The following is a 13,970-nucleotide window of genomic DNA, read 5'->3' on the forward strand; positions in this document are numbered from 1 at the left end:
CCTTTCATAAAATTCCGAAGCGGGGGCGGGTGGAACGCATCACTAGGGCGAAAACGCCATTATAAAGTATAACTTTTTTTAAGATTTCGGTCATCGTTATGGTGGACTTTTTGATGTAAGATGCTATGAATTTTATGATGCTATGAATCCTGATTTAACAAAGAAAATGCAATGAGGAAATTGAATGAGGCTTGTTTATGTGTTTTTTGCCATTTGATACCACTGTATGTTTTACTAAAACGTGATAGTTTAACTGAAGTCACGTGACTAGTTCCATCTGATAAGACTAGTCCGACAGTTATTCATTGTTGAATTGAATTTTTTTTATTATTCCCTCCGAGGGCCGTTGTACAATTTACCGACTGTAGGGCTCTGGTCGACTGGTGCATTTTGAAGTTTCCTAAATTCAATGAGCGAATGCGAACTGGCTTTCTCGTTGAGAATATATCCTCAAAGCAGTCGCTATACCCGTAATATTCTAAAATAAATACATTCATTTTAACATTAAATTGCCAATTACATTAATCGGGCAATGCTTTTCACAGTAATAGTTTCACCGAAGCGCTTTGTTAGAGCAATACTTTGCTGTAACAACACGTTCTCTGCAATGGTTTGTCGCAACAATATTTCTCCATGACACTTTTCATTATAATGCTTTCTCTCTCGGCAGTGCTTTATCACTATACTTTGATCACAGTATTTTTCCTAGCAATACTTGTTCTGCGTTGCTTTTCATAACGGTACTGTAGCCATATTTGCTTTTCACAACAATACTTCCACCATATTGATTTTAACTAAACAGTCCATATCAAAGCCTTGTAGCAACAATACTTTCCTCGCAATGTTTTGGCAACAATACCATCATCGTAGTGTCTTAGCCACAATACTTTATCAGCAATGCTTTGCACTATAATACTCTTTCACTATAATGCTCTGTCACAATATTTTCTCGGAAACACTGTGTCACAATATTTGTTATCGCAACACATTTCCCAACAATACTTTCATCGCAATCATTTCCACAATAAGGCTTTCACGTCATTTCTTTTTTGCAACAATACTGTAACCACATTGGTTTCCTACCTTCTTAGCAATGATTTATAGCAACAATACTTTCATCGTAATGTTTTGAAATGACTACTTTCTTCGTAAGCTTTATCACAATTCTTTTCGGCAATGCTTTGGATTCGTATTTATTATTGCATTACTTTTAGAAACAATAATTTTTCATCGAAATTATTTTCCCAAAAGTACAGGGGTGCTTCGTCCTAGATGTATACTTCCAATTAGAAAAAGCATCCAAATAACATGTAGAACTCAGACGTGTCATTCATGTTGCAAGGGGCTGCATAACCATTAAAATAAAAAAAATTAACTTTCTACACTGTACCCGTGTGCCCAAAACTCCGATTACAAAGTTGTTGCACTGTCTCTCTTGGTGCCAACTAAGAAAATCCCACATTTCTCAATGCAATATTCACTGAGATATTCGAATTCGAAAAACGGTGGAAAGTTGGGAAAGAACAAAATTAAATGCGGGTAAAACGGTTTACCAGTATTTAACGCTGTTTTTTTCCAACTTTCCTCCGTTTTTCGAATTCGAATATCTCAGTGAATATTGCACTTGGAAACGTTCATTTTTTTTATTCGCCTCAGGAGAGACAGGGCAACAACTTTTTAACTGGGTTCTTCAGCACGGGGTATCCATACAGTATGTACCCTAAAATCAACCGTTCGTCAGTAAAATGCCATACGTCCTGTTACCTATGGACCCCCGTGTTAGGAGCTCTGTCGCAACAATACTTTCCACCAAAGTATTTTGTCCGTAATAGCTCAGCAACGATACTTTCTCAGCTGCGTTTTTGCAATAATGTCCCTGCAACTATATTTTTTAGAAAATTCATTTCCAACCATAATTCCTCCTGCATGTTTTCGCAATAATAATTTATGAAATTTTTTTGCAAGTTACAAAAATACTTTTTGAACGTTGCTTCCACAGAAATAGTTCTACAACGAAATGGTGATAGATCACCTTTGGGGCTGTACACTCGTGTTGTGCGTGGTACACGCACACACGTACCCTATTTCCAATAAGGTAATTAGTGAGAAAAGATGGAATTTACTCACCACATATTCGAAGACGAAGGTCAGAGTCTCTCTCGTGTGGATTATGTCGTGAAGAGTCACGATATTTGCGTGTTTAAGACCTCTCAGCAGTGAAGCTGATTGGAGGAGAAAAAGAACGTCTATCAATTTTTTAATAATTAAATTATAATGAACCAACTTTTAAAAAACATTGAATTGAAACATTATACTGTTCAAAATTGTACATTAGTTATGTACCTTCTCGTATCGCTGTGAATGGTGTACCTTCTTCTGGTTGGAGTCGGATCTCTTTCAAAGCGACCACTTTGTTGTTAAGTCTGCAAAAAATAATTACGATCGGTCTTAATTGCAATAAGTTAATTATTTTTATTTTTTTTTTATGATTTGAAACTTGAATATGCTGTATAATCAGCATATTCAAAAATAAAAAAATGTTGAGCAATGGAAGAAAAAATTATTGTATGAATGCATCATTAAAAAAAGTATTGATTATGTATTAGAGGTTACAAAAAATGAAAAATATTTTTGAAAAAAACTAAATTTGTCTTTACACATGTATCAACACACCTTCAAAAAACGTTGAATGCTTTTAAATTTTAAATTTTATAAACTCAAAATTATCAAGTTTCAAAAATTCTATGAAAGGTGAATTGAAATCGAAGAAAAAGTTTTGCAAATAAATGAAAATCAATTTAAGGCAACTGACTGTTTTTAAAAACACTGTGATTTTCACAAAACAAGCGAAGTTTTAATCCAAATACAGTATGAAATTAGAAAATCCAGTGAAATTTCTGGAATATCTCTAAAACATTTTGAGATATTCTAAATTATGTCTTCAAAATTGGATCATTTTCAGTACTTACGGCAGACATTGTACAATAAAAACCACAGAATTTATATTAATAGTTTTGATACTGTATGTTTTTGTAATTGTTATCTGTGCAGTGCACTAAAAGTTTTAAGATACATATAATATTCTCTGAGATATGGCAGTTTTTTTGAAATAATACCTGAATTTTCACAAAGAAATTAAATTTTTTTTATTCAAACTGCTGTAAAATATTAAATTCTTAATATATAGCCACAGGATCCTCCTTCATTGCACAGTGAATGTTATTTGGAATGCTGTCACTTTGTGAAAAACATGTATGGAAACAAAAAGTTTCAAAAAAATTATCTAATTTTATTGTAAACTAAAAAAAATTTATTATAAGAAAAAGTATGCATGAGTGTAAATAATTCAATTTTAAAAACTGTGGAAAATATAAAATAAATAATTTACAAAATTCGATTCAAAAATGAATGAATAGTAAAAAATACCATAAACATACTTTCTCAATTGATTGGATTGTAAAAAAACAATTAAATACAGTAAAACCTTGCTATTACGATACTCTATATAACGATAACTCATAAGACAACCATGATATTCTTTATGGGCATTGTATATTATTTTATCATGTGTATATATTGTTTATAATTTTTGTGATTGTGTTTTTAATTGGATTGAGTGTTTTCGAAATGTATGACATCCATATTTGTTACGGGCATCTTTTTCTCAGCCACCTCGTTGGGCATTTTGCCTGTTGTGGCGTTGTATTTGTATTTGTATAGCTCTCTCTACAACAATATTTTTTCACATCTTGAAGGTGACAAGTAATCACTCTAATGATAAACTGCCGTGTCTCTTGATATAACGATAATCCTTCTAAAACGATTTTTTTTCTTGGTCCACAGAGTATCGTTACATCGAGGTTTCATTGTATTCATTTTAGAAAAGGCTCTTTCTAAGTATAAATATATCTAGAAAGAAATACGGTGTAACATAGACACCATCTTGTAGTACGAGAACTACAATACTTTTCGATTGTCGAGAGAAAAACTCGATTTTCTTATTGTATTTTCATACACTATAGGATATTTCTTCACGCGTATTCTGCAACACAAGCCATTTTTTCCCATAGAAAATAAAATCACAAACAAACATGAATTTAGACACACCGAGAGGTTTACTGATTTCCTCCCACACAACATCGTATCGTGTTCAAACACTCGGAATACCTTACGAGGTTGCAAAAAACTGCAAAAAAAAGAAGCAAATATCGAACATTGTTATGGAGAATATCAGTCTCGAGAAAAAAAATATCTATAAATATTTTCAGCCACGTGACAAATGTAGTGCAAGGCAAGTGATAGGTTCCTGGGTTCTGTACGCATAATCGGTTTGCTATCCACGTACACAACAAACGCTTTCCGTGGTAAAAAAAATGTTTTATATGGATGACATTTTTTTTTTTGGCAAGATGACAACGCATTGAAATACGGAACGCATTTTTCTCGAGATATTCGGTTAGAAGAAGTAAAGTGAGAAAAACTAGAACCTGAATCGAGTGGATGGAAATATCGACGAACTGTGAATCTATTTTGTTTCTTAGCTGAGGTGGAAAAGGTCCATGCATGTCAATGTGTTTTGCGGCGCATGTGGCGCAGTTGATTGAACAGAAAATATGAGATTTGTTTTCGAACATAGACAACGTTAAGTTGATGAAATGTTTTATTTATATAGCGTATTCAGAATATATATGTTACGGTAAATGTGATAAGTTGGTTATTATACATAATATCTGAATATCTGGTTATTATTTGTACTTACCAATCATCACAGGCACCGGAACATAAGGGCTGAGGCCATTCGATCTCCCCCCGCCAAATAAATTTTGTGAAGGGACTGAACCCCCCCCCCAATAATTTCTGAAAAAACAATGCAATGCACATTCCTCCTCCTGCGTACGCGCTTGAGTCCCGTATATACGGAACGACCAGCAAATTTCAGCCCCCCCTCCAATGTTTTCTTCACGTCGACGTCTCTGCCATTCGTCTTGGTAAGTGTGATAAATTTATCACTTTCACCGCCGAAGATACATTATACACAAGCGTCGTTGGTAAAATTGATATAAATACTTGAAATTTATCTCTTTTATCTGTGATTATGCATAATACCCAATTGCAATTGGTGAATTTGATAAATATGAAAAAATTCCAAATGACTCTAGTATGTGTGATGAATACAGTCGGGCACTGATATAATGATAATAAGTTTAGTGATTGTACCCCGATATAATGATACGATACGATACATGTATGAATTATCATGTACAGCAGTGTTTCCCAAAGTGGGAAATATTGCCCCCTGGTGGGAGATGGAATTGTCCATAGGATCCTATGGGCATGCGGGGCGATGAGAGAAAAATTTCTGAAGGGGCCGATGGAACAAAAAGTTTGAGAAACTATGATGTATAGTAAGTGTATCATATAATACGATTTATCATGTTTACCAACGATGTGACGCTAGGTATTGTGCAGAGTCGCGAGTAAAAGTGATAAATTTAGGAAAATTTATCAAATTTACAAACGACACTTGGGTACTATGCATAATCGCCAGTAAAAATGATAAATTCAGGGAAATTTATCAAACTTACCAAAATGCTTGGTAAGTATGCATAATAACGGCATTTATGCGTAACATATATATAGCGCACTCAAAATTTATGTCATTCGAACTTTCTGTTGAACATCTGTGATTAGAATGTTTCAAGAATTTGTGAATTATTTTTCGATATAATTTTTACAGAAACTTTTTCAGAACTTTTCGATTTTTTTAGAAATTCTGAGTATTTTTTCTAGAAACATTATAGAAATTACTTAAAAAATTTTTAAGTTTTTTTGTAGAAACAGTTTTAAAATTATTTTAGAAATTAAAATTTTTTTAAAAATAGTTTCTGCAAATTAGTTTGGAAATTTAAGGTTTTTTCTAGAAGTAATTTTTATATACAAAGTAGTTTATAATTTTTCAGCCCCGAAACTACTGATTTTTTCTGAAAATATTTAGAGCACGAAATTTTCTTCAACTTTCTGGTATGAAATACCATAAATACCATAATTTCTCATTCTATTTTGCGGCAATAGAGAATGACTCTCCACGTTTTTCACTGGTAACCTGTAATCATATCTTTCATCTTTCCTGTAGAATGCAGATTATTTCTACAATGAATGAGCATTTTATCATGTTTACGGAGGGTGTTTACGCACAGGGATATGGTTTCAATTTTGAATTTAAAAAAAAAATTTGTTTCGGAACATAAAAATAAGGGATGCCATTAATTTGTAAGGAAAACACGTCAAGTTTTAGGGTTAATTGACAAAAACCAGAAATTATATTACAGAAAATTTCAAAATCAGAAAAACACCACTCGATTGCAAAGAGCTGTGGAAAAGCATTGAATAAACTAAAAATGAAATAATTGATAAACATTTGAATATAATCAGAATAAGAAAAACGTATAGTTCATCGCTTGCTACTTCGACATGCCACTGAGAACGAAACTAGATGCAGACTATCATATGGGAATTGTTTACCAAGAAATAGATGAGGAGAATATTATCAAAATTGACAAAGATCGAGTTTATTTAATTGATTTTAATTGATAAAATATCAATTCACTATCAAAAAAGTCCCCCGTAAGGCTTCCAAATTAGTTGAAGAAAAGAAAGGGTACATTTACAGAGGGTTTATGGTCATTCCCGGTATATTCTAAAACAGAAAGTTAAAAATATATAATAAAAGCTCAAAAAATAATATATGTATGTAATTTTCAGTTCAAGAATAACCGTTAATAACAGTTCTGCATATTATAAGTTCTGCATATATATAATTTGCGGACGGACAAAAGATAAATAAATGGAAAAAATAATTTGCGGACCGACAAAAATGAATAAATGGGAGAAATTATTTGAAGACCGAGAAAAACAAATAAAGGAAATGATTTGCGGAAATACCGTTGAAATACCGTTCTGATAGCACATACAGTTGAATCCTGTTATAGCGAACTCAAAGAGAACGGATAAATCACTTCGTCACAACGGAATTTCGTTATAAAGGAGGAATTCCAGAATTTTGCATTGTTCCTATGTAAACTTATTTAGGAGGGGGATTAGAAAAGTGTTCGTTAAAACGGGATTATCTAGAAATGATGATGCTATATGATAGTCGAAAGACAAGGCTGTCAAATAAGAGTGGTTTTTCAACCTTTTCACAATTGCAGACCGGCGAAAACGGGAGAATTAATCTGCGGAGCGGCCAAAAATGAATAAAAGGGAGAAATAATTTGTGTGAAGCGGCTGAACGTAATAAATGGGGGAAATAATTCAATAAAATAATAATTCATAATAAATAAATAAAGTAAAAAATAAATATGAAAGTAATTTGAGAAGCGGTAAAAAAATTAATAAATGGTAGGAATAATTTGTGGATTAGCGAAAGAAATAAAATTAACAAAAAATTAATAACCGGGAGAAATAAATTAACGACCAGCAGAAAATAAAAGTAGAAATAATTTTCGGACACAAAAGATAATTAACTGGGAGAAATAATTTGCGGAAAATCAAAAGATAACTAACTGGAAGAACTAATTTGCAGACCGACAAAAGATAAATAAATGGAAAAAATAATTTGCGGACCGACAGAAATGAATAAATGGGAGAAATGATTTGAAGACGGAGAAAAATAAATGAAGGAAATGATTTGCGGACCGGCAAAATATATGTAAATGGGACCAATAATTTTCGGCCTTCCCAAAAAAAAGCAAATGCAGTGAATAGGAGAAATAATTCGCAAACCAAGAAAAAATAATTTACGGGCCGGAAAAAAGTAAACAAATGGAATAAATAGTTTGCTGATCGGCAAAAAGTAAACAAATGGAATAAATAGTTTGCTGATCGGCAAAAAATAAATAAATGGTAGAACCAATTTATGGACCAGCAAAAAAAAACCAATACAGTAAGTCGGAGAAATAATTTGCGGACCAAAAACAAAATTCAAATATCTTACGGACCAGCAAAAAGTAAACAAAATAGGAAAAATAATTCACAGACCTGCTGACGAGCTAGACAGAACATTATAGAGACGGCATAATATTTTATTAAGTTGGTTGCGAGCGCGCAATTTTTCCAAAAAACACATTTTCCAATTTTTAAACACTATGGAATTTTGTGCGTCTAACTGTGTCCAAGTTTTTGTTCTACCTCTACTAAAAATATTTTAATATACACTGCTGCCAGGCATTACACACACATGCTAATGTTTTTTTCTCAAAACTTAGGTTTGTAAGATAAGGAACATTTTTTCGAACACCACTCATTCAAATGTCTTGAAACTTTGTGTGTCTCTCAACATCATGGTGTTAATACTCTGAAACGAGCTTTTAGGATTTTAATTGTTGGTTAATTTTTTTTATCGAATTTTAACTCCGACAACATGCAACTTTCTCAAATATCACCAAAATATTTACCCATATTTTGTTCCATAAAATTTGCAAAATAATTTTAATAAAAAAATCCTCGTGTTAAAGTATGTCTCTCAACACTACGGTGTTGAGAGACAGACAACGTTTCAAGACCGGTGGTCAAGAAAACTTTCCTTATCTAACAAAAAACTTAGTTTTGTAAAAAAAGACATTTATGTGAAAAACATTAGCATGTGTAACGTCTGCCAGCAGTTTACATTAAAATACTTTAAAAAATATTTTTAACACAAGTAGAACAAAAGCTTGGACACAGTTAGAGCAGAAAATTTCATAGTATTTGAAAATTGGAAAATGTGTTTTTTGGAAAATTTGCGTGCACAGAACCCCCTTAAATATAAAAAAAACATTCAGAGGCTTTAATCAACTATTCGGTATGTTCCGCGCAAATTTAATTATTTTTATTGACGTTGCAGAAGTCAACAACACGTGTTAATGATTATTAACATGTCATCGTGGTTAAGTATCCATGTGAAATTTCTACCATCCAAGTATTAATAAAAGTTGTGAAATTATATATCTGGATATGTATGAATGCCATTAGGTTTGGAAAGAGATTTTATTTTGAAAAAAATTGCGTGAAGAAAAATTGTCTTTTTTCACCAAAAGAAAAAAATACCGAGGGATCACTTTTCACGATAAAATAAGATAAAGAAAACGACAGAAAATGAGTGGCTTTTTGGCAAGTCACGTGGCCACTAGACGGACTCTCGCAGCTATATCAGGCTATCGTGTTTCGATCACTGAACCTTTTTATTGCTGCTTTCAATGATATAAGAGCTTATTTTTTTGGCCGACGTTCAAAAAATACTTCTTTCTCCATTTTTGTTCGTCCTTTCCCCCCATCCATTATTCTGACTTCACGTAGCGTGTACACACGCGGACACTCACATGAACTTCGCTTTAACCATTTTCCAAAGTACTTTACTATTCTGAATAACACGTAACGTTATATCGTGGTCACGATCCATTCTCAACGTTACAATATAAATAGTAATGAACTGAATATTTACATAATAACCATTTTTCTTCTCCCGCGTGAACTGATTGGATGTCTCGTTTTTTTCTGAGAAAATGTACTCGAATTACAGATGGGACGTAAACCAATGCTTTAAAAGCCCGTTGAAGGCGATTAGTATAACAAAAAAAAAATTATACGTATTTCTTAACTTTTAATGCACTAAGTTTAACTTAATTTTTGCAAAAAATGTAAAATTATGTAGCAAATACAGGGTGGGCGAGAAGTTCTGGCCACATTTTAAAAATTAATAACAAATCAACCAATCGGCATAAAAATGATGCGGTTTGCACTTAAATACTTATCATAGACTAGAGCTTCTTTTCGGATCAAATTTCATTCATAGGTGGAACTGTAAAACGAAAAAAACGTGACACAACATAAAATGCAACACATACGGTACATAATTAATGTTTATGACAATTGGCGCGTTACTTGAAACTATCAATTACATTTAATATTAGCGGCTTTCTTTAACTAGAGCGCTACATCTGAATTTGTGAAAGGGTGCTTATATTGAAATATGGTAGTTTTATGTAACGCGCAAATTGTCATAAACATTAATTATACACTGTTTGTGTTGCATTTTATGTTATATCAATTTTTTCGTTTTACAGTGCAACCTGTGAGCTAGATTTGAACTGTTTTTAATTCCACCGAAACAAGAACAAACAGATATGATAAATATTTTTACATGATAATGCATTAAAATACAGTAAATATCATTTACATATATTTTATATGATAATATATTATACGGCAATGATAAGTATTTTTGTGCAAACCGCACCTTTTTACATCAAATAGTTGATTTATTATTAATATTTTAAATGTTTCCAGGATTTCTCGTCCACCCTGAATATTTACCGTATTTTTTGATTGATACATAACGGAAAATACGTTTTAAATAATAATTTTATTGCAATTTGATTAATAATTTTGGAGGCTTGCGATGCTTACGCTGATGTGGGAGTGTTTATTGCGTTTTGCTTCAGGAAAAGTTTATCCGAAATTGACTGTGAACACATCACTGTATAACATTCAAATGAGCATTGTGCATTTGTTAGATTATATAACACATGAAACTAAATCTCACACTCTAAAATATTTCAGCAAAAAATAGTTTGTTCCATGTATGCGCCACATTGGTGTAAGGGTCGCAAATGTACAGGGAGGAAAAAATCAGTCTTAATTACTACTTTTTTCATTTTCTACGAACTAGATATTTTCAGAAAATGGTTGTTGAACGCTCAAAACGTTTCTGAATAGTTAAAACGTAAGTTAATTAATTTAGATTTCTTTGAGATTGTGTATACTGAAATAAAAATCGATAGTTGGGGCCACGTTTGAGTACGCGCTACATGCCTCCAAAGTTGTGCTTTTAAAAAAGTAAGCGTGACAGGGAACATACCAAGAAATATGGTAATTTCAGTTGAACCTTTTAACGAATCAGGAACGGAAAAATCTTACATTTTTATTTGTTATATCGGGGATGAAACTAACACTAAATTCAAAATACTCAGGAACTTCTAAACAAAATTGACTGGCTCAAGAAATTAGTTAAACTAGAGTTTGTTATATCGGGGGTCCGACTGTAATCTTTTGGCCGATTCAGAAGTAGTTTGTGAATACTTAAAATCAGTTTTAAACAAATATTTATTTTTACAATACAAATAAGCTGTGTTTAATTGGAAATTAATGAGGTGGATTTAAGATGCATTTAAGTATTTTTAGCTCTCTATAGCGATTATTACAAAAAAATATGGTATAGTTTATCCTGTTTATGACATCCCCGGTTACAACGTTTTCTCCCTTGGTAAGCCCTTATTTTCGTGGTCCCTCCTTTCACCAATACTGATCAAGATTTCCCATGAAAAGAATTTTCCCGCTTACAACGTTTTTTATGAAAATGTTATGAGCGGGATCCGCCGTGTAATATAACTGTAGAAAATATGCACAAATGCACGATTTTCTAAATAGCTTTCACTGCCACTTCACTTTTTTGTGCACAAAAATACAGAATTTTTCAGTTTAATCTCATTATTATGGCAAATTTTCGACAAGTAAGTTTTGCATATGCACACGTCTTCGGAAATGAATAAATTTTGTTATCCAAAAATCGATGTTCCTTTAATATTACCTGAAAGCTGAAAACCCCGAGTATCTAACGTAAGTATCCCCCCCACCCCCCTATTTCCTCTTCAAATATTACCCAATGCCAGGGAAAAGGTAGAGTAATAGGAGGAAGAAAAGAGAATCTTACAATATGTTATCCTATGGCAATAGCCTTTCGCGTTTGTGTGGGTTATTGCTCACGGTTTGAAATGATATATCATAAAAGAGAGGCCGTAAATCAAAACGTTGGTAACGATATCCCCCTCTTTGAGTAATTGCGGTTCGTGGTGCGTGTATACGTATGTACGTGTGTGTGTAATATGTCTACATGAGTGGTCCTTCCCCTGTCGTCTACAACTTTCAATGGAACTTGTAGTAGTACACCCGTGTATTGCCGTCCTTGTTGCACGACAAGAACGTATTCGTTCCAGTTCGTCATGGAAACTAAATTGTATGACGAGTAGCTTTTCTTTTTTTCATTTATTTTTTTGTTTGTGCTTGGACAGACAAACGAAAATGAATTGATTGGTCACGTGATGTATGAGCCTACGAGGGATGAACGAGTACGGCAGGTCATACTCGCCAAAATATATTCCAGAAAATTTTTTCGAAAGAAATGCCAAAGATGATTAAGCCACCTTGTTGGGCATTTTGCCTATTGTGGCGTTGTATTTGTATTTCTAAATACAAGGACCGTTTGGCACACTTTAGAAGCACAAATTTGAAACGTATATGAACATTTCTTTCCAGGGTATGACGAACATTTTCTAAATGTTGTTTTTAATGTATCAAACATTTCTCTGCAAAGAAATAATATTTTCTGTCATTGGATGTTGCGGACTAATGTGAAAGCGATTTCGATCATTTCTCTCCTACCAACGATTCCTAAATTTAGGTTCTAGCCAATCAAAAGCTTTACTGAAGAAACGATATTTTTACAGCTGTTAGATGTTGTGGAGAACTGTGATAACTGTAAGGGGTGGTGGATCAAATGAGAACAGAATAGCTGTAATAATTATTTATTATAAATTGGTTGGTTTATTTTTAAATGAATGTGGCGAAACTTTGTGTAGAGATAGAGCGGGATATAAAGAAGGCAACCTTACTGCGGATTGAACTTGCCCTAGGTAGTCGCGCCAGCACCTATCACGTGATAAGTGCTGGCGTTCGGCCGACAGTAACGTCCAACAGGCAATCAATTGTATTTATCTGCGCCTGCGGAATGTTTGTGAGTAAAGAAGAACAACGTTGTGTCATTCGTTTTTTTAGCGGCAAGAGAAATTAGAATTCGCGAAATGCATCGGCGAACGAAGGCGTTGTGCGGAGAACATGCACTGTCATTAACTCGTATGGCAGGGATGGCACAAGTGTTTCCGCGAGGGACGGAAATCTGTAAATGAACGATACTTGGTCAAAGTCACCTCGTTATCGAGGACGCTATGGTGAAAGAAGTTGATAAGATAATCAACCCGAATAGACGACTTTCAATAAGGAAAGCGTTCAGCAAGAAGACGGGAGTGCGTTTCGGTTCCGTTCATGATCTTCATTGCAGAGAAACTCCTATACAGGAAAGAGAGTGCACAGTGGAAACTCTTGTGCCAGTCGTGCGTACGAGTCAATTACAGTGCATGTTCTCCGTACAATGCCTTCGTTCACCGATGCAGTTCGCGAATTCAAACTCCTTCCGCCACTAAAAAAGAACTTGCCCACGTTGCTCTTCTTTACTCGCAAACATTCCTCAGGTGCAAATAAAAGAAAAAGAAACTATTGATTGCCAGTGGGACGATACCGCGGGCGACCCCAGCACATATCATGTGATTCTGCGCGACTATCTAGGTAGTAGGGATTGCCTTCCTTATAGCCCGCTCTACCTTTACACAAAGTTTCACCACACTCATACAAAAATATAATTATAACAAATGGTTGGTTTTCATTTAATCCACTCTTATATTTCAACAACAATGAAATATTAATAATAATTATCAATGATTAGATTTACAGCAAAAATTCAAAAATTTGGAGCATAAAAGTCTGGGCATTTTGTCTGTTGTGGTATCTGTGTTTGTATAAATACGTTGCAATTCAATAATTACAATTCTTGTATCTTCTCGTTATTAGTAGTAACATTTCCATGAAAGTTCTAGATGACCAACACAGAACCAATATAAAATCTCAATTTACGTTTTTCTCTTAAAATAGTAAATATTCAAACCAGAGTTAGTTTTTAGTACATTAAGCTAACCATTATTGTGATAGGAATATTTTACAAGCACAGAAATCTCAACTAATAGTTTTTATTACACTAGGAACAAATGAAATCATTGATTTGACTTTTATAATTATCTACCGAAATCTTAACTTAGTCTTTGAAT

The 13,970-nt window shown here is 33.4% G+C and overlaps 1 protein-coding gene across 1 annotated transcript in view; it reads right to left on the reverse strand.

Annotated features, from left to right (window-relative positions):
* Eip63E (cyclin dependent kinase Eip63E) overlaps positions 1-13,970 on the reverse strand; it is a 123,045-nt gene that overhangs the window by 16,260 nt on the left and 92,815 nt on the right. Inside the window, exons 7-8 of the mRNA XM_089246050.1 lie at positions 2,344-2,423; positions 2,128-2,222 (exon numbers count right to left, since the gene is read on the reverse strand). Of these exons, the coding sequence (XP_089102176.1) occupies positions 2,128-2,222; positions 2,344-2,423 (175 nt within the window). The remainder of the gene's footprint in view (positions 1-2,127; positions 2,223-2,343; positions 2,424-13,970) is intronic.

The sequence above is a fragment of the Pholcus phalangioides genome, unplaced genomic scaffold (assembly GCF_987345545.1).
Source record: "Pholcus phalangioides strain wild (caught in Gottingen) unplaced genomic scaffold, Ppha-v1.0 ptg000016l_1, whole genome shotgun sequence".
Taxonomy (NCBI): domain Eukaryota; kingdom Metazoa; phylum Arthropoda; class Arachnida; order Araneae; family Pholcidae; genus Pholcus; species Pholcus phalangioides.